General features: G+C 51.7%; 2 protein-coding genes and 2 long non-coding RNA genes across 14 annotated transcripts in view; 2 read left to right on the top strand and 2 right to left on the bottom strand.

The window, feature by feature from the left end:
• HOXA3 (homeobox A3) overlaps nt 1-26156 on the bottom strand; it is a 43773-nt gene that overhangs the window by 1931 nt on the left and 15686 nt on the right. For 2 of the 11 annotated variants that reach the window (XM_015853751.3, XM_015853753.3), the window contains one exon: nt 1206-1794. In XM_015853751.3, coding sequence (XP_015709237.1) covers nt 1206-1677 — 472 coding nt within the window. In that variant the 5' untranslated portion in view covers nt 1678-1794. Of the gene's footprint in view, nt 1-1205; nt 1795-2847; nt 3180-4645; nt 4947-5235; nt 5477-8956; nt 9519-9797; nt 9956-11279; nt 11555-12947; nt 13067-14813; nt 15022-16551; nt 16763-26156 lie in introns of those variants that run through there. The other 9 variants (XM_015853750.3, XM_085538447.1, XM_085538443.1 and 6 more) reach the window with 9 other exon arrangements.
• LOC116653041 (uncharacterized) lies at nt 6140-8986 on the top strand. The gene is made up of 2 exons (XR_004306441.2): nt 6140-6571; nt 8162-8986. It is a non-coding gene; the product is annotated as an uncharacterized LOC116653041 (long non-coding RNA).
• HOXA4 (homeobox A4) lies at nt 18176-20508 on the bottom strand. Its single transcript, XM_015853672.2, has 2 exons — nt 19829-20508; nt 18176-19315 (listed from the first exon to the last, which is right to left on the bottom strand). Exons 1-2 carry the CDS (start codon nt 20424-20426, stop codon nt 18984-18986), a joined length of 930 nt encoding a protein of 309 aa, XP_015709158.2. The 5' UTR covers nt 20427-20508; the 3' UTR covers nt 18176-18983.
• Nucleotides 20653-22005, top strand: LOC146762120 (uncharacterized). Its single transcript, XR_014942990.1, has 2 exons — nt 20653-21642; nt 21780-22005. It is a non-coding gene; the product is annotated as an uncharacterized LOC146762120 (long non-coding RNA).

Raw genomic sequence — 26156 nt, 5'->3', positions numbered from 1 at the left:
TCACTGGTACCACTGTATGGCTATACTTGCTCCAGCAAAGAATGACAGGATGCAACTTGCCTTGAGTTTTTCATAAAGGAATAAGAATGGTTCAGGGAAATAAAGCAGGTTTTAGAAACTCTAAAGGTGAACCTATTGCTCCACATACATACCAGGCTCAGATCCTTTCTCCACAACTGTAGAGATCTACAGCCCCTTCTTCTGATAACCCTGTTGTACATACATCAGCTATAGATAGATGTCTGAAGGTCAGGTATCTACAGATAGTGTTGTAACACACAGAATTGGCAGTATAGTGTTTCTTGCACATCCAACATAAACATATGGTAGTGATTGGGAAGTATGATGCAGATCAGAAGAGCATATGGTGCTTGCATAAAGGCATACAGGCATATTTAACTGTTATTGCTTTTTAATAAAATAAATACACTCTGTGGAAGTTTGTAAACAGCAATATTATCAGAGATTTAAAAGTACACTGGCAAAGACATTTGCTAAAGATTTGGACCCTATTTCCAAGGCACATTTAAGAGAAAAAGAGGAAGAAGTAAGTATAAACACAACCCTTGGGCGCTGGAGCTAGTGCTGGTGTTACTGATTTGGGTTTCCTTGAGTAATAAAAGTGTTAATGTACACTACCATCCCTCAAATAATATTTTATGGGCTAAAGTTTATGGCACTTCCAAAGACTTTTGTTTACCAGTCTTGTAAATTTGCCAATCAGCCTGTAAAAGTAGGAAGAGGTTCTGACTGCACACAGGGCATTGATCCCAACTGCACATGATTATGAGCTATTTTATTCACGTTACACTTCAGCAGAGATAGGTCACTGTCTTATTAATCTAGCAGCACTGTGCCAACAAAGTACTCGGGACAGGCCCCTGGCTCGGGGCCTGGGCTGCTCGGCACTGGTGTGATTTACTGGATGGGGATTACCTATGAAATGTGATAGATGCAGGAGGGCACTTGAGCTGCAAGGAAACCAAATCATGCTGGATCCATCCTACAAGGCTGGGAAAGATCCCAGGGGGTTGTTTGGTCACTGAGATCCCATTGCAAGCCAACAAGACCATGTGGGGCAACCCAGGGAGGAAAACAAGCCCCCAGCCCTCCCTTCCTTCCCAAAAGCAAAGGTGCCCAGGGCTGCCCTCTTCCCCCCAACCCCCGCTCCCCCACAGGACACGTGAAGGTGACATGTTTCATACCTGAACTGGAACTGCTGTTTTTCTGCTTTGTGTTTTGCCGAGACTCTTTCATCCACGGGAATATCTGTTTGGACACGGTGGGTGAGTTAAGAGCCGGGCTCTTAGTGGGGTTGACCGGGGCAGGGTTGCTGCTGGCATTCTGAGATGGTGAGGCTGAGGACGGAGGTGGAGGCTGTGCCTGCGGGGCCGGAGGTGGCTGCGGCGGGGCCTGTGGGTCTGTGAGGCCAGGGGGCTGCAGAGGCTGGTTGGGGAGGGTCCTCATGCAACTCTCACTGATGTCATTGGCCTTGTGGTGGGACACGGCGCTGCCAGGGGACTGGAGGGAGCACGCGGGGCGGTGGTACTCAGTTTCCACAAGTGACGAAGATGGAGGATATTGCTGCTGACTCGCATTATAAGTGAAACCATTTGCTCCTTGGTAGGGGTAGGCACCATAGATTGCAGAGCTGTCGTAGTAGGTCGCTTTTTGCATTTCGTTGTTTCCCAATATTTATTTCGCAAACTGACAGGGTCTTGACACCCTTGGAGAATAACATTGGCACCCCTCTGTCACGTGGCGCTGCTCCTCCAATGGCCGCTCCGGGCAGACCTGGGGTGTGGGGAGAGCAGAGCAGGGTGAAGAAATGGTGCAAATCCATCTTACTTTCAATAGCTAAGTGACATGAAAGCCATAAAAGAAAAAGTGGTCAGCAATATTTAGCAGCATGACTTGGCCTCAGGCGCAGAGTGTTTCGATGCAAAAGCTGCCTGGATTTACTGGCAGTTACAAATATGTGCTTTGCTGCACCGGGATAGGGTCTTTCTAGGGTTTTTCCTTCCTTTCTTCTTAAGAACCAGGGCAGGGCACCACACGGCAAAGGGGTCGGTCGTTTATCACCGCGAGGCTGTTTTAATACCAGTCTCTGTGATAAGGGTGATTGAGGAATCACTAATGCAAAGGGGCTGGGCTCTTGCTCCGTTCCAGCTCTACAACCAAACCCTCCCCTGTAACTGGCGTCTTTTTATTTTTAGCCTTTCTCTCCACGTTACGGCTCTCCATCCGGCTTCAAAGAAATACATGAGATTGTTCCTGTCTACGTGTGGCAGGGGGCAGGAGCGGGGTGGAAAGGTTTTTCAGCCAGAGATATTTACACACACATCCCAAGTGACGGATTTTGGCTCGTCTATGAAACGCTCGATAGGAAAATAAACAAAGCCGGTGCCTTCTCCCCTCCGTGCTCGCACACCGCCTCCAGCCGCCCGGGTCAAGCACCCTGGCACCAGCGATTCCTGCCCGGGCGAGCCCCGCAGCGGCTCCTGCTCGGCCCTGGAGCGATATCGGGGCCACCCCGTCACCCCCACAGCCCTTCAATATCGTAGTGCTACAACCTGACTCCCTTCCCTTCCCCCGCGAGCGGCTCTGGAGCCCCCACCGGACCCAGCCCGTCTCGAAGCCCCTTCAGCAAGGCCAGCAGGGGCAAGCTGGGTGCTTCTGCTGTTGTTTTTTAGCAGTTATTTCAAGACAGTAACTTTTCGTGGAATCAGCCAGATTCTACCTGTTAAAACATGATGGATTGGAGGGAAAAAAAAAAAAAAAAAAAAAAAAAAAAAAAGAGAGAGAGAGAGAAAGAAAGAAAAAAACAACCAACAAAACACCAGGAACCTGAAAAACCAGCGTTCATCTCCATGACCACGGCTTGAACTTTCCTTCCAACTTAGCGATAATAGGTTCTGTCTTGGAAGCTGCTATGTAATTTGATGTATGAGGGTCACTTGGCTGGGGAGAGGGTGGACACCGACCCAGAGAATGCTGCTCCTGCCCGGGCGAATCCTTTTCTCTCCCCTCTCTTTCTGCTCTCTCAGTCCTTCTGTTCTCTGTTATTTTTTACAAGTTAAATTCCCCTGCTTACCTACCTGAAAATAACCGGACCAAGAATGGCCCGCACTAATGAGAGAGGAGACCTGTACGCCATCTCCCATCCAGCAGCTCGTCCCACACGCACATACATTGTTCTCAGAAATCACAGCTTGCTGCTCGCCGTCCCCTCTCCCCTTCCTGACCAACAGCTTCAATCTTTCGGGTCAGAACAGCTCTGATCTCTTTGCCACTTCCCCCGCTCTTAAGCAGCTGGCTATTTTCCCCCAAAACATCTAACGACGACAAATGCTTAGGGGCGAAATGTCTTAGGTAACACATGCACCAAACGATCTCATTCTGCGCCTTTCAAGTTATACAAGTTCTTAGAAAACAGCCTTTCCTTTGTTACATCCCAACCAAATGAAAGTAACGCACCTACAGCAAGGCGGTAGCTCCATTATTGCACTAATCAACCTCTCCGGCTGTTATTAAGCTAATAAGACAATCAAGATCTGAGACGCGGACACCATCACCAGCTCCTCGCCTCTCTTTCTTAACGATAGCTGGGCCTGGTGTGATTTTTCTCAATTCATTTCCTTCAGAAAGAGGGAACATAGGCACCGCAACGACAGGAAGGGAACAACCGGCCTTTCATGATGCCCACACCAAACATTTCGCCTTCCCCTGGAGCCCCCAGGTTTGCCGGGTGCCGCCGGCGGGCAGAGCGGCGGCCGCGCAATGTTCCGCGCAAAGCTTTGCGCCCGCCGCGCCGACAATGGGCGGCTGCGCCTCGAAGGGAAAATATTAATGAAAATTCGGCCGCCAGCCAGCAAAGGAAAATCGGCCCCCGCCTTTGGCTGCGGGAGTTAATCACTTCCTAAAAGTTAGGGTAACCTGAGCAGCGCACGGCCATTACTCGCGAAAACAGCGCTAGCGGGATTTATTGCGACAAGGAGCGGATAATAGCAGCACCCAAACGGGAGCAGGCCGGGGGGGGAGGGCGGAAGGCGAAAGGTTTGCCACCCAAACTGGTGACTGAGATGAGAAAAGCGCTCCTCGTCCCCACCGAAGACAAAAGGCCGAAAAGAACTGGGCCCCCAGATTTGCCCAGCGCTCGTTTTAGCGGGTCCATCCATCCCCATTTGCGCAGTACACCTCTCAGCCCTTTACCGGCCTCTTCCCCCCGCCAGACAGCCCGGAGACAGCAGATGAAAGCTGCCTCCCCCAGGCATGTCCCCCTCGCCTCCCCGCTCCTCGGCTCCGCTCTCCCCTACCTCCCCCTTCCCCGTCCCTAAATACACCGCATCTTTCCCCTGCCGCTGCCGGCCGAGCCCCAAACTCTGACTCCGGGACGCAAAAAAACAGCAGCTCCCCAAGAAAGATTTCCTGAAAGATAAAGACAAAGTTGAGAAGAGGTGAGGGGGTGGGGGGAGAGGAGAGAGAGCTGCCTGAACACGAAGTGTAAGGGTATCAGTCACTGCCTGGAAGGAAGCCCCAGCTTGTGAACTCTTCTTGAACCGACATTTAAGTCTACGGTCATAAATCACTGGGACATAAACTCCGCCATTCACGACTGATAGCAGCGTATTTGTGGCCTGCTTACCTTAACTTCTGACGACTGAGGCGGAAGCCAGCATGCTTTTTTTTTTTTTTTTGCCTTTTTTTTTTTTGCTTTTTTTTTTTTTTTTTTTTTTTTTTTAGGAGCCTCAGCGACACAGACCGGCAAGCAGAGATTGATCTGGCCCGGCCGAGTCCCTGAGGCTGAGGGATGGGCACCGGCTCAGCTCCTCTGTGCCGGCCGGGAGGGGAGAGCCCGGCCCCGTGCGGGATGGGGACGGCTGCTCCCGACCCCCGCCTCCCCGGCTCCCTCCCGCTTCGCCGCTGCCCACCCTACCCCTGTCCCTGTCCCCCTGCTCAGAGAGCGGAGGATGGGGACGTTTCCCAGGGCCGCTCCCCACGCCTGAAGGGAATGGGAAGGAGGGGAAGGAAGGGAGAAAGGGGGGGAGTGGGGGTTGGGGGGGAAGGAAAAAAATAAAATTATAAGGCAGGAAGAAAGAAAGGCTGCCGCCTTGGGAAGCCTGGGGGAAGGAGGGAAAGGAGTGTGGCAGGGAAGGAGTGCGGCCCCCCCCACCCAGCACCCGGGCGTCACCAAAGTCCAGGAAAATTATGCTAATGAAGACAAACGGCTCTCACAAAGGGTCGCTCTCACCGGCCTCCGGGGTTCTGCGGCGGGGTTGTTTGTTTTGTCCCTCTCACGAGCGGGTTTGGGGGCGGCCTTGCAATAGCCCCTCCGCCGCTCCCCGCCGCCCGGAGCCCCGCACAGCCCGGCTGAGCGCCGGGGATGGGGGGAGCGGCCCAGAGCGCCGGGTCCGGGTCCGGAGAGCCAACCAAAGCCCACCAGGATCCCCGCTCTGGGCAATGCTCGCAGAGCCACGCTGGAAATCATTAGAGTTACTAATTATTAACTCATGCATGCGTGAGCGCACACACACACAGATGTACACACAGAACCCCCCCGCCCCCCAAATATCCCCAGCGCTCGGGACGGGCACAGAGGCTCTTCTCCCACCATTTCCCCCCCCTCCCCCCCATGTGCCGCACAGCCGGGCCGGGTACCCTAAGCACCGTGGGGACGTGTGGGCTGCAGTTCCGCGTGGACGTGGACCCCGCAAAGCCCCTCCCCGCCTCCAGCTCCTCGGGGAAAGCTCTCTCTTCTTTTTTTCCCCGCTTTGCGTGGGGGGGTACCCCCACTTTTTTGTGCAAGAGCAACACAGCAGAACCAGTGCAAAGCGGGTGCTCACGCGAGGATTGAAAGCAAGTTGCAGACCCTGCCCCTCGGGCTGTGGGCTCCGAGACAGAGCGGGTGCTCCGCGTAGCGCCGAGGTGTAAATTTGGCGTTACTTCGTTAATTAAGGTATTAAAAATATAACCAGTCCGTTAAAAGCACGAGGGAGCCCGGCGTCGTCCTAAAGCACAAACAAAGCGAGGGGGAAGAGGGAAATAAAAAGCACTATAAGGCTGGGGTGGCCTCTTACGCATACCAATGGTTTTTGTCATTTATGGCTATGCAAGATTTATGACTTCATGCACCAAAGCTGTAAACAGAGCACTAAAACAGAAAACACTTGCTCCTTATGGCACAAGTGAGAAGGCACCACATGAAAGGGGAAGCGGGCAGCGTAGGAGGAGAGGAGAAGCAAAAATCCCGCGTATGCATTTTGCTTCAAACAACCCCGTGAATGTGGCATCGGAAGAAAAGTCTTTTTAGTCAATAATCAACCGCACACTTTCTTCTGAAACTGCTGAGCCGTCGCTCGCCCCGGTGCCCGACAGAATAGCGAGAGGCACCTCCGAGCCCCGACGGAGCCCCTCGGAATAAAAAGGAGAATGTGGCGGAGGGAGCACCGAGGATTAAGAAACCTACGGACGCCGGGACCGGGCCGGGCCGGGCAGGGAGCGTTGCCGAGAGCGGGTGCCGTCCTTCCCTCTGAGGGCTTTATAACTTCGGAGCCGGATATTCTGACACCATGTCTGTATCTGAAAGTGGGGACGGAGACGGGGGGGTGGGTGGGTGGGGGTTGCTTTGTAAAACTGGAGAGATTTGCGAGGGACTTTAATGGTGAGAACCGAAGTAGTTCATGGGGATAGCGAGGTATTTCCTCCATTCGTCTTTTCCGCCTGCGAAGAGCGTTTTGCCTCTTAGCCCGTTTCCCCACGCCCCCTCTCTCCCCAAAGAGGTCATTTTAAACACGAGAAGATGATCTCTTTTTTTTTCATAATGTGCCTTATGATGGAGGGATAAGTGTCCCACCGCACAGCCCCCGCTGCTTTTATCTGCCTTTCCCTCTCAGGGGCCGAATATTTTCTTTCTGCCACATTCCGCAGAGAGCGATAGGGCTCTGAGAGGGATCTTTGGGGCTGACTCCTGACTGAGGGAGGACTCTCTTTTTCTTCCCCTAAAAGTTCAGTTTTCGGGATCCTGTACTGTCTTAGTTTCCCAATAAAACGGTGCCTGGAAATCTCTTTATCCCGGGATGCTTCGAATATCATTCAAGGTTGATTCTGGGGAATCTCTATGGGTCTAAACAGCAAGGCGGGGAGCTGCGGGACGAATTCTGCAGGTCGGTAGGGCTTTTAGGAGGGGATATCAGAGGGTCTAGGCAGGAAAGCAGTTCGAGCAGCCGTGCTAAATCCCAGTCGTTCTTTATAGCCTCTAACACCAGAGAATTTCCACGAACAGTTCGTTCTTTGCTCAGCAGAGCGAGGCTATTTACCCAAGCCGCCGAGATAGCCCTCTGTACAGAACTCTCCTTTCTTATGCTCCGGAGCAGGACCGTGTTATTTATGAGTGTTTTAACTGGGTCAACATGCATCCGAGCTGGGTCATAAATCAGAGGAAACGCTGCCAAGTAATGGAGCTGCAATTAAAGCTTACGCTTTATTTTCGAGGCGCGTTTTGGCCCATTTCAAAGCATGGCAAAACTAACCTTGGCTTTTAGACACGCTGCTGAGCGGAGCAGCTCTCCTGCCCCGAGTGAAAGAGACGCAGGGTTTGGTTCAGCACGACGAGAGGGAATCAGCAGTTGTTTGGGTCAGTTGTGTTCTGAGAGCCACTTAAAAAGCGAGAAGGCGAGAAAGCAGCGCTAACATCTCTGCCCCCGAGGTCTCCACAGAACGGCCGCGAATAGGTTCACGTGGAAACACCCTTCTTTTTGCTGTTTGTTTTCAACTCGTTTTCTATCTCGTCCTTCGCTTTTCTGTCTCCTTCCCTCTTTCTGACCCCTAGAAAACGTGTCACGGAAGCACCAGGAACTGGGGACAAATTGGTACCGCAGAAATAGGCTCTGACCAAATTGGAGGACAGAGCCTCGGAGCTGTGACCTTTCCCAAAGCGGAGACCCGCCGGGGCAGTGTCACTTTATCTAACATTTTGCCCTCCTCTTTAAGTTCATTCCTTACAGTGTGGTTACATAGACACACTTAAACGTATATACATATATTTATACATACGATATGTACGTATTTATAGAAAAGAGTGCATGGATATGAATTTATGACCAGCGATACGTTCACCTAGAAGCTGATTTCCTCTCTTACCCCCGTTATTCTTGCTTTCCAGAAGAAAACAAAACCAAAACCCAAACAAAATCAAATTGAATAAAACCCCACCGTACTTCTGAGGCTTCTTATTGCTGGAAGACGCTGCTGCCTCTCGGCTCAGCTTCTCCTCACCGAGGAGGACCAAAGAGGAGCCCCGGTTCATTCGGGATGGGGAACCCGCTGCACAGAGCTGAGCTCCCGGGCAGCCCTCCGCGCACGGCAAGAAAAGCACCACCGAAGCATCATAAATAAAATGGCAGCACAATCGCGTATTCGTCAATTTCCAGCTCGGCATCGGCCGAACAAACGCGCATAAAACAACCTCCGTCGCACACCCGAGAGCGACCCCAGCCCGTGTGCATCCCCCACCCCCCACCCCCCCTCCAGCCCCGATCCTCGCAAATACATAAGTAAACAAACGCAGCAACCGAACAAAACCAAATGTATTTGAATTAAAAATAATAATAATAAAAAGAATTATCCTCATCCACATGCCCCAAAAAGCTAAAAGGAGCCTTCCCGTCTCCCGCCGGCCATAAATAACGATAAGATGGCAATCGAGGGGCCGGAGCGGAGGCAGCTGGCCATCAGCAGCAGTGTGGGATCTCTATGGAAAAAAATAAATAAAGCAGCTCCTCTCTCTGCGAGGGGAGAGCGGAATATTTACCGCAGCAAATTGAAACAAAGGGGGAAGCAGCCCGGCCCCGGTGCACACACACGCACGCACACACACGCACTCACTTCAGCCTTTTCTACTGACCTTTGCCTCGAACAGCAATAACTCACCACATAAATGAACAATCAACGGAAATACCTTAAAATAAAATCCATCCTTTCTAACGAAGCATTTCGTCCTCTCGGCTCGACAATAAGCTTTCCATAAGGAACGAAAGCTGTCAGCGGAATGGGCAGCTCTTGAGGGGACGGTGATGGGGGCAGGAGAAAAAAAAAAAAAGAAATAATAGAAAGCAGTGCTTGCTCTGAACAGAAACTGGAAAAGCGTAATCGCAGACGGAGCCAGACCGGGTCTCCACTCCAAATGCCACAATAATGCGCTGTATTATGTGCTCACGTGGTCATACGTCAACTTAAATCCTTTTATTTGAAATAGGGAATCACTGAAGGAGCGGGGTTTCTTGAGAGCGAGACGTGGCTTTTTCGAGCCTTAGCCTGCTACGTTAGAGGAGAGTTTAAAGGGATGGAACAACAACAAACAAACAAATAAATAAATAAAAAGAAAAAAAATTCAATCAAGAGCTGGAGCTGCCTTGGAGGGGGGGGGGGGAAGGGATGGGGGGGGCTGGTTCGAGCCTCTTTCATCCAACACCAGCATTTCTTCATACAAAGCCCATCGGAAAGTCGGAGGAATCCTTCTCGCGCCGTGGGATCGCACCACACTCTGATACTTAGCCTAATTAACCGGCATTTGCTCCCCGGGCCACCGCGCTGCCCCACGTCGCACGTTCTCTGCAAGCCCCAAAGAAAGCCCAAACCTTAACGCCATTCTTTTCAGCTCCCTTCTTACACGGGACGATTCCCGGCCTCCCCCCCACCCCCCCCGATCCCAGCCGCCTCTGCCCTCCATTGTGCAGGGCTTGCTGCCTCCCACACGCTACATCGGGGCTCCTGCAGAAACTAAAAAGACCTATAATTACCTGACAAAGGCAAAAAAGGGTCTCTTCTAAGTGGCTAGTTGATTTTTGTCCATGTACCACACTATGGAGCACACACCTTCCTTCACTGGCTTGCCTCCGAATTTTGCAAAACCTTTTGGGACCTCACTGTTAAACCTGTGCTTACGCATTTCCTATGCAGCTCCTTTGAGTGATGCACAAAATTATAGGTTTCTAATGATGAAAAAAAAAAAAAAAAAGAAATGGGGAGGGGGAGCTCTCTGCCTGAGGGGGAAAAGAATAAAAAATAAATAAAAAATAAGAGAAAAATAAATAAATAATAAAAAGACAGAAAGAAAAAGAAGAAGAAGCCCTATTCGGCCCCCGAACCTGCCCAGCGAGCCGGCCTCGCCTGTGTGTGAACACATCACATCTTCCCTGCAAGGCTGTTTAACTTCTGCTATTGACACAATAAGCTAAACAAACAAAAGAAGCCCTAATCTCACCCAACTTTTCTGGAAGGAGTCACAGAGTATCGGACGGATCGCGCTTTTAACGTGTTCCTGACCGAGTCCTGGGACTCCAGCATTATACTCTGTGATGTGTATATCTTTACTTAAATCTTTCCACCACCCCCATGAGCTCGAAGAAAACTTTCAGCCAACTGCATATTCCCCCTTAGCGTTTCACCTGCACTCCACTGAGCAGAAGGGAAGGGGATTTCTTTCGGAAGGCGATTTTTACTGCTAGGGGGATGCCTTCCTACTCTCACTTGGGCTTTAAAAGTGGGCCACTGGAATTTAAAGCCATCAGTAACAGTGAATATTAGTGGACAGTGCAGCAAAGTCAGCGTGACATTACGGCAGAGGAAGAATTTGCAATTTTTCATAGGGAAGTTGCTAAGCTCGTGACAGGGCACACATACATTATCCCTCACTAGGAACTGGAATAAAAATGATACACCTCTGAAAGAGAGAGGAGAGCACTATCCGCACACTACCAGACTGCAGCTAGCAGCTCAACGTGTAACTCCATAGGGCACTCCATAGCTCTCGTCCTAAACCTAAACCAAGGCTGAGATACACTGGACAGAACGGATTAATGTCTCTTTTGAATACAGAGCGTTTAGGTCCCATCAAAGAAACACAGAGAGAAGTTCCCCTGCAACAATGAGGCCGAAATTAATGGGGAATGGAGCAGATGTTGAAAAAAGCAGAGCAAGTCTTTCTAGGGGCCGTTGTAAAAAGTTATCGACTGCTTTGCGTCAAAAGCAGAAAGATGGCTTTAGAAGTTGCAGTCCTGAGCAAATAGAAACTACAAAAGCAATAAATCACAATCATAAGTCAGCTTAAATGCCTTAACGCTAGCTACGGCCACTGGCTTCAAAACCCTGTTTCTATGAACATCTTTATTAGTATTAATGGTCAAGTTAATGCTAAAACTACTGTTTAACAATTAACTTCGTGTCTGCAGTGGGGAAACTAATTAATTCTTGAGAATAGTAACTCCTTGACGGCTGAATACCTGACTCAATGTGCTTCGGGAGGGCTGAGGGAGAGTCCTCCCTGCTGCACACTGTCCTGGGTCGCAGCTGAAAATGATTCCCCCGGCAGAATTTGGAGAAGGTTTTCTTCTCTCCACTACTACCAACGCGGGTTTACAAACACCAATTCAAAGGACCGTGTAAGAAGCAGACGCTAGATTTCCTCCTCCATCCCATATATTACTTTGTTCCTCTTCCTGGACATTCAACACAGTGTTTTATGACCTCGATGATTTGGAGACCTGAAACATTGTTTCTGGGAGAGGGGGAAAAAAAAAGGAAAAAAAAGACAGAAAACGTGGCGATTCTCAGTGAGTCTGCTACTGATTTTTCTGTGCTTTATACACATGGCTCCGAGCTGGGCTGAAATTCCAACTACGGTAACAACAAACAGATCTGAGTTCGTAACGTGCACTCACTCATTACGAGAAACCCTTTTTGCCAGCTCTGGCACTAATAAACGCTCCTGGCGTTAATGTGATTTAAAGTTACCTTCGGTACAAATAGATTTCGAATTTCTGCCGTCTTTCATGTTTACGTTTATGGCAGTCGTTAAGAGGTCAGGTTGTCACTCCCATGCGGAGAGGACATGGGAATCGCCACACTACACGAGTATTTATTTCCTCGCTTCCTCGAAAGAGTTGGGATCTGCTGGGATGCGAAGCTGTTTACCTACATCTGCGAGGCTGATAGAGATAAAGTCGCCCTTTGATCACTTCGAAGCAGATAAAAAGAGCAGAGCTAGAGCCTGTGCCTTGGTAGAAGCTGCTCCGAGAGGCAGCTGAGGCTGAGAGCCGGGGCACTTTAGGAATCCCAAATATCTCCTCACGAAATGCTGCGGGTGCGTGCCACAAGAGGAACTCTCCCCCGACCGTGTTTTCGCTTTTCATTTCCGTGAGTAGAGGTTCGCAGAGCCTTTTTGTAGTTAAGATTTAAGCAGCTCATTAAACCAACACAAAGAGCCCTTGTAGTCCTGTAATTTATGACCACTTTTAAAAGGTTGTAAAATACACTAATTGTACATCAGCGTCCAAAAATAAGCAGGTAAATCTAGCAGGAATCTACGCTAATTCTCTGTAATCCTCCCTCCTCCGCGGCTGGCAGGGGAACACGATAGCTATGGAAAGCATCGCCGGACCCTGCCAAAGCACCAGGGCTCGGGCACCAACAGCACCAGCCCACGGCCGGGACGAGGCGGGCCGGGCCGGACAGCTACCTGAGCTTATTGGCGGTGTGAGCACCCACGCACAGTGGGCTCGCCGTGTCCCGTGGTAGGGCACGCTGCAGGACGGCCGCCCGGCCCCTCGAGAAGCCGCCGACAGACCGGCAGCGATAAGAGCTCAGCCCCGCCGTGCTCCCGCTATCTCCCTCTCCCCCTTACGCCTTCGATTTTGAAAGGAGCTCAGAACGGACAAAGAAATCCTCAAGCTCTTTGGCTCCTCAGACGACTTCGCATCCTTCCTGTTCCCAGAGCCTTTATAAGGGCTCAGGCACTCGGGTCCCGCACGCCGCTTTGTCTGCACGGACACGCGCATTCGCAGAGGCGGAAGATGAATAGAGGCGAACCACCGAACCCCCCTGCTCGGTTAAATATTTCTCACCGCCCCTCTCAGGTACGAGGCTGGCAAAGGGCCAGCTCCGGCTCTTACCTCGTCCCGCCGCCGAGGCCGGGGCCGGAGCGCTGCCGCCGCCCCGAGCGGGGCTTTTCGGGGTGCCGGGCGCTCTGCAAACAAGCGATAAACAACGCCTCAACGGGGGGAGCGGGGCCGGCTCTCGGCCGCCCGCGGGCGGGGTGGGCTGTGCCGGGACGGCCCCGCACGGCCGCAACTCTCCGGCGGGGCTCGGAGCGCTGCTAGCTGAGAAATAAAAGCGTGGGGCTCTTCTTACCCCCCCACCCCCCCTCCCGTAGACAGCTATGCCTTCTGTCTCCAAGTGTTTGGAAATATTGTCATTCCAAACTCTTGTTACATGAATGTCTGCTTTATTTTCCTCTGGGAAACCTTTGTTTAGGATCATTTAATCAAGAACAGACATTAAACACAACCAGTGGTGTTCATCTCTGTTGAATAAAACGCGGAACGAGTTCCAGTTTCAATGCGGAGAGTATTGTGGTTGGGCTCTCATTCAAACAGGGAGCGGGGCCCGATCCCGGCCCCAGTAGCGCAGGAAGAGGCCGATAATTGACTTCGCCGTAGCAGCATCGGGCCCGAAAGGCTTAAAAGGGAAAAAAAAAAAAGAACAACACGAGAACACCAGCACTGAAAGCCAACAGACAGGGAGAAAACTGGACGGCCTCTCTCCCCCTAAAATAAACAGCATTGCACAATCCAAAGAGACAATAGTCAGATTATTCGGGTGCCACTTACTGAATCACGTTTACGTATGAATTTGTCAGATGTAATAACGTGCCCCCTCTATTCATTCTCGCTAATAAAAGCCGTCTAACGCGTCTGAAAATTGTCAGTAAATGTAAATGCTAATAATTAAATAACACAGTTCTCGTAGAAGAATGTCTTCTGAGCCCTGGAAATATTAAGTCTGTCTTGGGAGAACTTTTCCAGCAGATACTTCGCTTTGGTAATTTAGTAGTCCCATAATTACTCTAATAATTTTAAATTTGGTGTTGAACTCCAGCCTACATAAAATCATGCAATAATAGCCTCCTAAGCTGTTTATTGCCGTCTCATAAATTTCACAGCGCTGACTGCTACAATCTCCTGGCAAACACCGAAGGCGAGTTCCGCCGCCGTCCGAGCGGGGCTGCCCCCGGCGCTCCATCCGCCCCTCTCAGAGGGCACCCCGCACCGCGGGCTCAGCCCGCATCTCCCCGCCCCGACCCCTCATCGTCAGCCGCTTTACGAGCGGCCATCGGCATCGATCAAGAGCTCCGGGACCGGGCTGCCCCACTCGTGTTAAATATGGAGTGTGTATCTGCAAACTGTGCCAGCGACTTTCTGTTATTTATTTTGGAGCTATTAAGTCACGCCGCCATATATTACGCTGCCACGGCCCTTTAAACTACGCTTCCTCTTGAAAGAGTTGCTAAGTAGCAATAAAGCACTTTACAAACGCTACGGCATTTTTTTTTCCCCCAATTTGTTGTTATCCCAAACTCTAATATTCATTGCGCCACTTTAAGTTCGTACATAAATCGTTCAGACTAATGAGTCATAGAGAAATTCGCCCGTGACTTTTCCTTTACAATGCTCGCCGCCTCTCCATCGCTTTTTTGGCCCCGCATTAGGAGCCGGTGATTTATTAGCGCCGGGAAAATGGAACAAAGCAGGTCCTCCTGCACGGTGGCACCCAGCCCTCCGCAGTGTGAATTAGAACATTATCAAATGTGTTCGCCTCGGTAACGCTTAATCACCAAACGCCGTAATGTGACCACAAGGCAGCGAAAACAAAGATCCAACATTTCTAAATATTAAACTTGTTAAGCAAAGGCTCAGCAGACAAAAGCAAGCACAAACAATTAAAAGTCATCAAGCTAGAAAGACGCACTCCCTACTTACCAACACAGACCCTACTGCTTGCTTAAGGAGTTTAGAATCTTTCAAGATAAATCAGGTGGGGATTTTTTTTAAGGGAAAAAGAAAGGGGAAAAAAAAAAAAGAAAAAAAAAAAAAAGGAAAAAAAAAAAAGAAAGAAAAACAAACTCCAGTAATAAGGAGTTGAGTTTCACTTGTGAGAGAATCACTCCTAGTGAGGACTGACGGCCACAGATCCATTCCTGACTATCTGCATTAATTATTTAATGAGTCACGTGACCCTAAAGATTAAAATTTCAATATCTCCCCCAGAACAGACGCAACACCTTTATCTGCGAGCGCAGGGATCCTGTACTCTGTCCCCTATCTCTGCTGCCTTTGACAGCTCCTCAGTTTCTAGGGAGAGCGCTGGGACATGAATAATATGGGCTCGTCCCGCTCCGTGGAGGGATGGGGCAGCCCCGCAGCACCCCCCACCCCAAACACACGCACACACAGCAGTGAGCCGATCCCAGAGTGCGTGAGGCAGCGTGCAGTAGTGCGGGGGACTGGGGGGGCTGAATGTTGCCGGCGATGGGAGTACAGGGGCGTTCCCCCCTCCCCCCCCCCCCCCCCCCGAAGCCCCCGGGCTACTTTCCAACGAGGGTCAATCTCCCTTCGTACGGCCCCGGGCGGGGCCAGGAGGGCTCCAGGGAGAGGCGGGGGGTGGGGTGGGGGTGCGGTCGCGGAGCTCCCCCTGCCCACTCGGGGAGCACCGGACATCGAAGCTCCGTGGGCCGGGTTTGCCCGAGGGGACGGCCTAGGGAGAACCCCATGGGAAATGTCAGTCCTGGGAGGTTACGGCCCCCGCTTGCCCGAGGGGGCGAGGGGAACTGTGGGAGCAGCGGAGTGACACAGCCGCCCGAATAGGGTCCCCGTGTAGGACCGGGGCGCTGCAGGGGGGCGGGAGGGGCCGGGATCTCTCTGTCAAACCTCTGCCTGTGTGAGGGCTCCCCCCATCCCTGCCCTGTTATTAACACTGAAAAACGGTCCGTGGGACGACAGCACCCTGAAAATATATATATATATTTAAAAAATAATAAAAAATCACAGGATTGAGTAATCCTCCAATGCGGAATGGCTCTAGTTATTAAATACCACGAGGCGCTTGTCACAGCCGAGTTCCCCCTGTAATAAAACACCAGGTATAGCAGAGATTGCGGGAGAATGGGGAAGGAGACCTTGGCAAACTCCCATTTTTCTTGGTGGGTGGAGGGGAGGTGGGGAGCGGGGTTAACGGCGTGGCGTTCCCTGCGGCCATTAAATTGACTCCGAGGTGATTTCGTCTTTCTTTGAGATATTGACAAACTTCCACTTGCGGCGTTTTGGGCCGCGCTCTCCTTTGTGGCGAGAGCAGATAAATACGTGTGTGAGAGACAGGGGAGAGCGAGGGAGAGGGAGGGAGAGAAAGAGACATTGCGGTCCGAGCGCCGGCTTAAAAAGAATACTGTCTTTAAAGGTCAAGGGTTTGAAGGGTCAGTCTGCTCCTCTAAAAAAAACAATTAATGGGATAGAAAATTTGTCCTCTCGGTGAACTCCTGGTTGCCGTAGCAAAGGGAGCACAATGCGAGAATTTAAGGCGGACGATGTAATTTTCGAAGTTATTGTAAGCCGGGTGGGATGGAAGCTGGAACGGAGGGCTCCCGGCCCCGGCAGCATCTCGCAGCTCTCCCAAAGGACCGGGGGAGGGGGGTGGTGGGAAGAGAAAAAAAGGAAAAATTACCTTAAACGACGAAAATCGGCCGTGGGGCATTTCGCAGTGCGCCGCTCTATCTCCACCCAGAGAGTGTGCATGTTTTTAGCAGACAGCCGAGATGCGGTGTCTTTACACAAGACCATTTTCTCTTTTTTTTTTTATCCTTTTTTTTTCCCCCTTTCCAGGAAAATCCTTTGCGTCTTCACAGACTTTTCCAAGAGAATGCCTTTCAGAACCGCTGTTGAATTACAAAGAAGTATTTATTGTAGGAGGTGATTAATGGTTCTCGCTAAAATTGCTATTTGCAGCGTGATTTCATTTCTCTTTTCAGTGGGACAAACCAGGTTTATACGCACAGGCTGCACACCAAAGCAACCCCGCGCTGCCAGTTAATACGTTTCAGCTGGAATTTTGCTCGCTTGTGCTAATTTTGGCTCGAGATACGCGGAGGGATTCGAGCAATAAACAAAACGAGGAGCTGCACGGCCGCAGATAGCTGCTGCCCGCTTCCAGCTGTATCCCTCTCCCTTTAGGAGAAGGGGGCTGCGACGTGGGGCTTAGCACACAGCTCTGAGTGGGAGCGCTCCCGGGGCCTGCTCGTTGGCCAGCCTCGGAGACAGCAGTGTTTGCTCAGTGTGTTTACAACGCCATATCTGCTGCGCTGAGCATAAGCCACCAGTGAAACGCTACATTTCTCACCGAGGCGCTCCATGCTCCTCGGGTGGGCAGCGATGCTCGCGGGTTCCCACCGGGTGCCACTTTGGGGCTGTGGGCACTGGCATCTGCCAGTGGGATCCCAAATCCCTCTTGGATGAATGCGGTAAGTAAATAAGACCCAGCCTCTGGCCCTTGTCTGGCAGAGGTACAGCACTGAAGCTCCTTTCCAGACCCGTGCAACCATCTCTCGGGCTGATAAAGCCTTTTGGGCAGCGAGGAGCCGCTCTCCTCGCACCCCATTTTGCCCCCTTCGTTTGAAGAACCTCGGTCAGATAAACAGCTGAGCTGTGCCCAGATTCATGTCACTGGTGAGGCTGTCTCAATGCAGTTCGAAACTGTCTTTAAAATGAAGAAAGAAAAGAAGAAAGGGAAAAAAAATAAAGAAAAAAGGAAGAAAGGAAGAAAGAAAGGAAAAGAAAGAGAGAGGAAGAGGACAGCGAGAGAAACTTCAGGTTACCGCCCATGTATTTCCCTTCAGAAGTGCTGGCCAATTGAGGAATCACAATAGGAAGAAAACGAACGAATAAATCACGGCAGGCTACAGATTTACAGTGTTATCGTGGCGAGCATGTGGGACTTCTCCTCCAGCACAATCCGCACTGGGAGCTCATTGGCTCCCAGCAGCAGCTCAATCCTTCTGTAGCGCGGTGCAAACAAGCCCAGAGTCCAACAATGGACCGGGCCGGTTCTGCCCCGTGTTCTACACAGAACCCGGCCCCCCGTGCGGTACACACAGAGCTTTCCCCGTCCCGTAGCTCTATCCCCGCAGACGACAGTTGGGACGGAGGATACTTTGCGTTACATTTAAGGAACCATAACCGTATTGACAGAGCGAATCCCAAGTTACACCAACACGTTAAGCCGTTGTTTTCCACTCCTGGTGCCGAGAGCGGCGGAGCATAAAGTGTATGAAAGAGCACGGAGTGGACGCGTGTGTGTTTCAAGCGTTTAATTCTTTTGTACAGAATAATCTTTATTACCAGCATCTGGCACTGGATACATTACACCAAAAATCCACAAATTGTACATGGACCCAAACGATTTAGACGGTGCCAAATATGAAGACAGCCACAGCCTTTATAGCATCATCATTATTATTATTATTATTATTTAAATAAATGCAATAGGGAATGTGGAGGAAAAAAAAACAACCCTCATATATCACAGCTATTGCGGGGCTACACCGAAACCCAGCTAAGTTATCAACACGGCGGGAGGGGACGCTTCCCATAAGTTTATAACCCGAGGTGAACGTGTCCGCTCTGTGCCTCGTGGGTCCGTGTGTGCCCCTCACGGCCACGCTCGGCCCACGCCACTCGAGTCACTGCCTCGGGCTGGCGGCCCCCGAGCTCCTGGCTTTGTTTGAACCGTCTTTTCTTTTGTAAAGTGTTCTCTATTAAAAAAAAAATATAGAGAGAGAGACAGAAAGTCCGTCATTGGTACGGAGGATTCGTCCGTGACAGCATCCAGCACTCTTACAGCGAGGGCAAGAGAGGGTTTCCATAAATAGAAAAAAAATGATGGGCATGGAACCATTATCTATATACAATGTAGGCAATCGTCCGGGTTTTGGTTTCAACGTGTGCCCGTCCCTGGGCACGTCTCGTCCTCCTTCCCTGCTCCTGCTTTGTTTTACACAGTTGCGTGGTCCCAGGGGCCAGCCGCCAGCGCGGGCGGCCGCACAACCCCAATAGATAGGTAAATAGAGATCTATATATTAAAAAATAATCATAACAACCCCCTTATAGCGCGGCCGCGTTGGGCGCAGCCCCGTCGAGCGGGCGGGGGTGGCCCTGTGTCTGTGCCTTGGCCTGCTGCTGGCCGAGCGAGGGCTGGTTGGAGGAGCGCATCTTGGTGTTGGGCAGCTTGTGGTCCTTCTTCCACTTCATGCGCCGGTTCTGGAACCAGATCTTGACCTGGCGCTCGGAGAGACACAGGGTGTGAGCGATCTCGATGCGTCGCCTCCTGGTCAGGTAGCGGTTGAAGTGGAATTCCTTCTCCAGCTCCAGGACCTGCTGTCGGGTGTAGGCGGTGCGGGACCGCTTGGGCTCACCGCCGCTGTAGTTGGGGTTGACTGAACGTGCACCCACGGACACGCGGAGAGGAGAGAAAGGAGGGAGCGATGGAACATCGTCATTAGAGGATAACTTGACAGCGGGTTCAAATCAGATACATAACGGCAAGAAAAATTGTTTCGCAGCCTATCGGCAGCCGGGACAATCGAGGAGCAATAAAAAATGGTGATGGGCATTTGGGTTAGAAGAAAAGCTTCAAAGACACATGGCCCAGAGCCACTGAAGGGCAATTAAATTTATGGGGGCTATAATTACTGCCCTAACAGTTTGGCGTCTCGTAAATCTTTTGATAAAGGACCCCGGATACAAAAGGTTTCTCACTTTTTTTTTTCCCTTTCTTTCTTTCTTTTTTTTTTTTTTTTTTTTTTTAAGGAAACGCGGAGGGAGGAAGAGAAAAAAAAGCCACACACGCACCGACCCATCCCGGCCCCGGCAGCACCCTCCCTCCCCCCCCCCCCCTCCTTCCCTCCTTGCAGGCGCATCCCGGCCTCCCCCTGCCCCGGGCGACTCACCCGTGCTCACGTGGATCTTCTTCATCCAGGGGTACACAACCGGCTCCTTCCCCTTCAGCCCGGGCAGGCTTTTGTCGGGCAGCAACGCGCAGCCCGGCCCGGTGCCGGCCCCGGCTGCTGGGGCCGCTTCGCAGCGGCGCTGCAGGGCATGGCCGGGGAGCAGGGGCTGGGCCGGCCCGGGGTGGCCCTTGGCGGGCGGCGGCGGCGGCGGAGAGGAGCCCGGGGGCGGCTGCTCGGGGCCCGGGGCGGCGCTGCCGGCGCTGCTGTAGCTGTAGGGAGCCTGGGGGTAGGAGGGTGCCTGAGCCGGGTACAGCGCCTCGGGAGGCGGCCCCGGCGGCCCCGGCGGCGCGGCGGGAGCCTGGTAACCGGGTTCCCGGCGGGGCCGAGGGAAGTACTCGGTCAGAGCGGGGCCCGGGTGCGCGGCGTGCAGGTGCGGCGGCGGCGGCGGAGGCGGCGGTGGTGGGGCGTGCGGGTGCGGGTGGTGCGGGTGGTAGCTGGCGGAGCTGCCGGCGCTGCCGCTGTGCTGCGTGTACTCCTCGCAGGGAGGGAATTTGGGCTCGATGTAGTTGGAGTTTATCAAAAACGAACTCATGGTCATTAATTTGTGAAGTGCAAAAATACTAATTTTTCTCGCGTTGTCGTTTTTCTGGGCTCGGCGAGGCCCCTCCCCTTCCCCCCCCCCCCCCTCCCTTCTTCCACTCCCTCCCTCTCCCCCTCCCGCCGCTGTCAAGTGCTCTCCGCTGCCAAAGTTTGGGCCTCCGGCTTCCCCCTCCCCGCCGCACTCCCCTCCCTTCCTCTCTTCCCACCCCTGGAGCGCGCACAACGCGCACACACACACACACACACACACACACACATACACACACACATACACGCACCCCGACACACCATCACCACCTGACCGCCAGCGCCAATTACCGCGCGGGGCCGCGGACCCCGGATCAGGAAATGGAAGGAGGGAGAGCGGCCGTAGGGCACCTCATCGCCCTCGGCCCCACCGCGGGGCCGCTCCCGGCGCCTCCTCCCGGGCCCCGCCGCGCCCCGCTCCCGCTGCTCAACGGCATCGCCGCCTCCTCCCGCCCGGGCTGCGGCCGACACTCGCGGTGTCAAGCGAGATAAAACTAATCCAGAACTGACAGTCCTTACCCTCGTCATTCTTTTTTTTCTTTTTTTTCTTTTCTATTTTTTTTCCCCCCCCTTTCGTGTCAGAACTCAGGCAGGGGAAGCAGAGAGCAGCCCGGGGAGGGAAGCAAGCGCTGAGCGGGGCGTTGCACAATAGCTATCCACGCACCCATCACCCAACGCCTCCCTTTGGGACTGAGGGGTGGAGGTCTCCTCACCCCCTCCCTTCTCAGCGACCTCTCCCCGAACCGAGAGCCGGCAGCTCCCGTCCCCCTGCAGCCCGTTTGCTGGAGGAGCACATCCCAAAGTTAGCGCGGACGTCGCGGGAAGGCCGAGGGGAGCCTCTCCGTGTCTTGTGGGGTGCGGGGGACACGGGGAGCCGGGGAATAACGGAGAGGAGAGGGAAGGCGGCGCGGTGCTATAAACGCTTCCTACCGGCTGCCGCGGGGCTCGCTGCGAACATCCCTCCCCGCAGAGCTGCGTTTTCCAGCTACGAATTTAAGACTGTCTCTTCGCTTGCCCGGTGCTGGCTCTATTTCTGAATTCTCAGTTCCAAGAGAAATCTCTGTCGCCTTCGCAGAACGCCTGGCGAGGGAGGGAGAGGGCACCCGGCCACTGCTGCGTTGCTGGAACTGAGACTGTTAACGATATTTTCAGCTCAGAGGGAAAAGAGGCACCCGCCCTGACCTTAGGTAATTGAAATTTGATGGTTAAACTAATTACGCTCTTATTCTAAGGGGAAAAAAATACAATCGAACGCCATCTACTCTTGTAGATCGGAAGTTAGAAGCGAACTTTTCCGATTTTTTTTTTCTTCTTTCCTTTACAGGAGGGCGTATATACCCACATACATATTTACCGCATCGTTTGAGAATATAATTGCGGATTGGGTAATCTCACCCTCCGGTGTGGGAAAATACATCCAATATATCAGGCACAAGCAGGACGCGTTTTTGATCTGGCCCTCCTAAAGATACGACATTAACAGTTACTCTGCTTAAAATTCAGATTCTTGTCCTTAGCCGTTTTATAGATAATGGGTACGTGTAATGAAATTCCATTTCGAGATCTATTCTACCTAAGTAGGCGCACGGAGTATCGATCTGTATTTGACACACACGGACACACGCACACTGCGGGCGGTTCGTAAGATGTTCGAACACTTCCAACACTTGGGCATACTGGGCTACTTATCTAAACAATCACTCATTTCCTGCTCATATCGAATGGCTAATTTGTAAAGAGAGTTAAAACACATTTACTTACTCATTTCCAACAGAACATCTATGGAACTCTTTAAGTGGTGTAATAGATAAGTTCCTCTATTTACTCTGCGTGGAGAGGAAATGCGGTTACACACACGCACACAGACTCAGCAGCACACTTGGGACAGAAAAAAAAGGGGAGAATGCTTTATTAAAAATAATAATAATAACAACGCTGCAATCCAGATTGGAAGATTAGAGCTTCCACCTGCATTACCTTAAATAAATAAATAAATAGGAAAGAAAGAGAGAGAAAGAGAGAAAGAAAGAAAAGCCCAAAGCACGTTCCCGGCGCAGAGCTGCACGCACGCACAAATACCTGCTGGCCGCCACCAGATGCATTGCCCTGTGGTACCGGACATGTTATCCTCGGCATAAGGCAAGTCCGGAGGCTTTATGGCTAGCTCGGAACAGTAGGTTCCGTGCTTCCGAGGCACGAGAAAACACAACGAAAACCGCTGTCCCGATTTGTAGGCTCTGTGCCGGCGAGCTGAGCGTGTTCTGCTTCCTATTATTTACCGCGATTAGATCTAGGAGAACACTCGTTTCGCCGCACCTCTCTACCGTGTGGCTCTGGCGCTGGGTTGGACGGAGAAGGATGCGGTGCTGTGTGCGACCGTAAATCTGCAAGGTGACCCGAGATGCCGGGCTCAGCCTGTTTCTGCGGGGTTCTATCAAGCTGAGGAGATGTGCTGAAGCAGGACCTCCAAAAGGCCTGTTCCATGTCTTTGTGGTTTTGTTATCATAAACAAGAACCCAGCCAAGACCACCAAGTGTTATCTTGCACACGGCCATTTCGACATTTTACTGCAAGATTTATGGCTGTAATAAACAATCTCTGAAACCCTTTTTTTTTTTCTTTCTTTCTTTCTTTCTTTTTTTTTTTTCTTCCTCCCCGGTACTTCCCTTTGCAAACTTGTAGCATCACCCCAACCTCCCAAAGAAAGAAAAGGAGAGAAAAAATAGGCCGGGTCCCTTATTTTTACAGAGGGGCTGGGGGCTCTGTCAGCTGCTGAAGGAGCCTTTAATCAGCAGTGGTGGAGCCGGGGGCTCCCGGCCGAGGAGGAGATGGGGGACTGCACTGGAATTAAGTTGAGAGTGAGAGAGTTAATTGCCGTGCACCAAGGCGAGCAGCTTCATGCATACGCAAAGAGGAGGTGAGGGGGTCCCCCTTTTCCTTGAGAAGCATGCAAACACCGCTTTCCCCTCCGCGCCATCGGCTAAACCGTAAGGATTAGAAAAGAGAAGAAGGAGGAGAGTAAAAATAATAACAACAACAATGATAATAAGAATAGAAGACAACCTTTCGCCGTGCCCGGGCACCCACCACAGAGAGGGGCAGGAGGAGGAAGGATCGCACCCGCAGCCTGGGTTGAATTTGATTTGAACCATTTTGAATATATTTAGCCTCAGCTTTCCCCTCTTGAATGCGAGGCTGTCCCGAGTTTCAAAGTGACCGAAAAGTGACACCGTGTGCATTTTGTTTCTTATTAATCTTACACATTGACAGTCTTTGTTAAATAACAAGGCGTGCCCTTCACCAGGCGACATTTTCATATTTGTTAGACGCGGTGACCTGAAGTTCACCTCGGCCTTGGACTTAGTTTTTCTAAAAGGTCTATAAGAGTGCCTTTTAGATAGCGGGGTGCTTTGCCCAGGTCACCACTTCTAAGGGAAAATTAAGCAAAAAATCGCGGGAAAATGTAAACGTTATGGAATGTATCGACTGTATTCCCCCCTTTGTTCCCTAGAATCGAAGAGCCCCGGGGCAGCCACCGCCTTCCGCGGGGGCGCAGCTCGCTCCGAGCGGGCGCTACTGGGGGGACGCGCCCGTTGTAGGCCCCCAAGTTCAGCGTTGTGTAGAAGCGGGGACTCCCCCGGCAGCGGCTCTGCTCCCAGCAACGCCGTGTTTGGCGGCCGTGCTCGCCCTGTCCTGCCGTGGTTAAATAAACACACGTAAAACGTGATTTGCGCCCGGATTTTAAATGAATGGTCTTTGGGCCACAGCTTCCACGCCGGAGAGCGGCGTGCTGAAAGCCAAAGAGCCAAAGGGAAGAAAGAGCTCGCCTCAAACATATATATTTTTCTCCTAGTATTTAGATTTTAAGGGAATAATTTCGACACCAATTGGAAAGATTCCGTATTTCCCGAAGTCGAAGTTTCAACTTCCTTGAAAATATTCTCACTGATATTTTTTTATCCTGGGCTAGACTGAAAAAAGTACGGAATTCGAGCGGCTAATTGTTTTGGTAAGGAAGCAAATGGATTTCCGTCACCTACTCTTGAGTAACCCAGTTATAGTAGCAGCTTTCGTTCTGGGTGTATCAAAGACGCATTGTTGTTCTTGGAAACAATCTGCCCGCTATTCTTTAACAAAATAGATATTTGGCCACGGCTTTTAGCTTGTTATCAGGCTTCGCTCTTACACCAAATAAATACTCTAGATGTGAAAGGTTAAACAATATCTGCGGTGAGGGAAGGCTCTCCAACCGGACAGTGCCAGGGCTCGCTGCAAGGGAGCAGCAGCAGGAGCTCGGGAACAAGGTCCCCACGCCGAGCAAATGCTCGCACACCTTGCTGCGCTTCAGCAGGTACAACGGGCAAAGCCTCCAGCAATAACTCGGGCTGATCTGAAATCTCTCACCACGCACATGTGTTCCCAAGAAATATCACCCGGCTGCCACGATCCAGCCGTGTCCCTGGCAAATAATTCACGCGTAACCCGTGCGTGGAACACTACACAGGCTCCCTCCTTTGAGCTTGAAAGGCAGCCATGCACGGATGGTGGTGAGGTGCGCTCTTTCTCTGACTTCCTTCCTCGTGGCACTGTCCCCTCCTCCATACCTTTCACAGCTGCTAGCGGATACTTCGGAATGCCCTTTCCCTTTCCCAACCACCCCTCATCCCTATCGTTGCAACCTGCCATTTGCAGTGGTCTCCTCTCCCCCTCTCCCCAAATGAGATTCCGGCCGCTTCCCCCCACAAGACACGCCTGGCCGAGAGCTTTAGCTAAGGCTTCGACACCGAGGCGAGAGCTGGGAACAAAACAAAACGCCAGCAACGAGGAAATAACTCTGCGCAAAGAAATTCCCCCCAAATTCCACCAAACCCTATTTTTTTTACCCCCCTCTTTTTTCTTTTTTTTTTTTTCTTTTTTCTTTTTCTTTTCTTTTTTTTTTTTTTTTTTTTTTTTTTTTAGCTGAGGAGAGGAGACAAACCAACCCTCTCCTCTCCCCATCCCTCTGGGAAACGACGGGTAATTCCAGAAGGCTCGGAGCTCCATCCAAATCGCTCTGGCAGCCAACACCGTAATCCAGCGGTAGCAAAAAGGCGGCCCCGCAGCCCTGCGCCGTCACCGCTCTCCTCTGGCCGGAACGTTCCGAACTCACAGCCCTCCCGCACCGACACGGCCGCGTCCTGCCCCGGTTAAGAGCGGTTCAGTGGGCTCTATAGAAACGAGAGCCAAAAACAAAGCCGAGGCCGGGATCGATACGCGCGTTAATTGCCCCGCTCCTATCTTATCTTCCTGCCGTTTGGCAAAGTGAGGAGGCTTAACGTTAAACCTCTTAAAGCGGGTTATGATATAATAAACAAGGGGAAACGTTTCGCTCCCCGGCCACGGGAAGCAGCGGCAGCTCTGGGATGGGGGAACACGCGTGTTTACCTGCCGCGCTGAGCCCGAGATATTCAGACACAAATGTGGCCGATAATTCAAGATGAAATACAACGTGTATTACTCTTGAAAAGAGGAATTTTCTATCCTTTCCTCGGTAATTGAGGTCATTCAGCCAGTAGGGTTCACCTGGAGTCCATACTGTGATACACACGTAACTCAAAGCTATTTTATCTTTTGTGCTGATAGTCAAGATCTCGGCTATAACATTGACATCAAACTCTGTCTGGACGAATGACTAAGAGTGGTGCAAAACGTAAACTTTTGA

Source organism: Coturnix japonica, chromosome 2, assembly GCF_054131305.1.
Source record: "Coturnix japonica strain WE chromosome 2, WE-NBRP24, whole genome shotgun sequence".
Classification (NCBI taxonomy): Eukaryota; Metazoa; Chordata; class Aves; order Galliformes; family Phasianidae; genus Coturnix; species Coturnix japonica.
The sequence above is the reverse complement of the archived record's forward strand: the minus strand, read 5'-3'. Positions and strand labels throughout refer to the sequence as shown.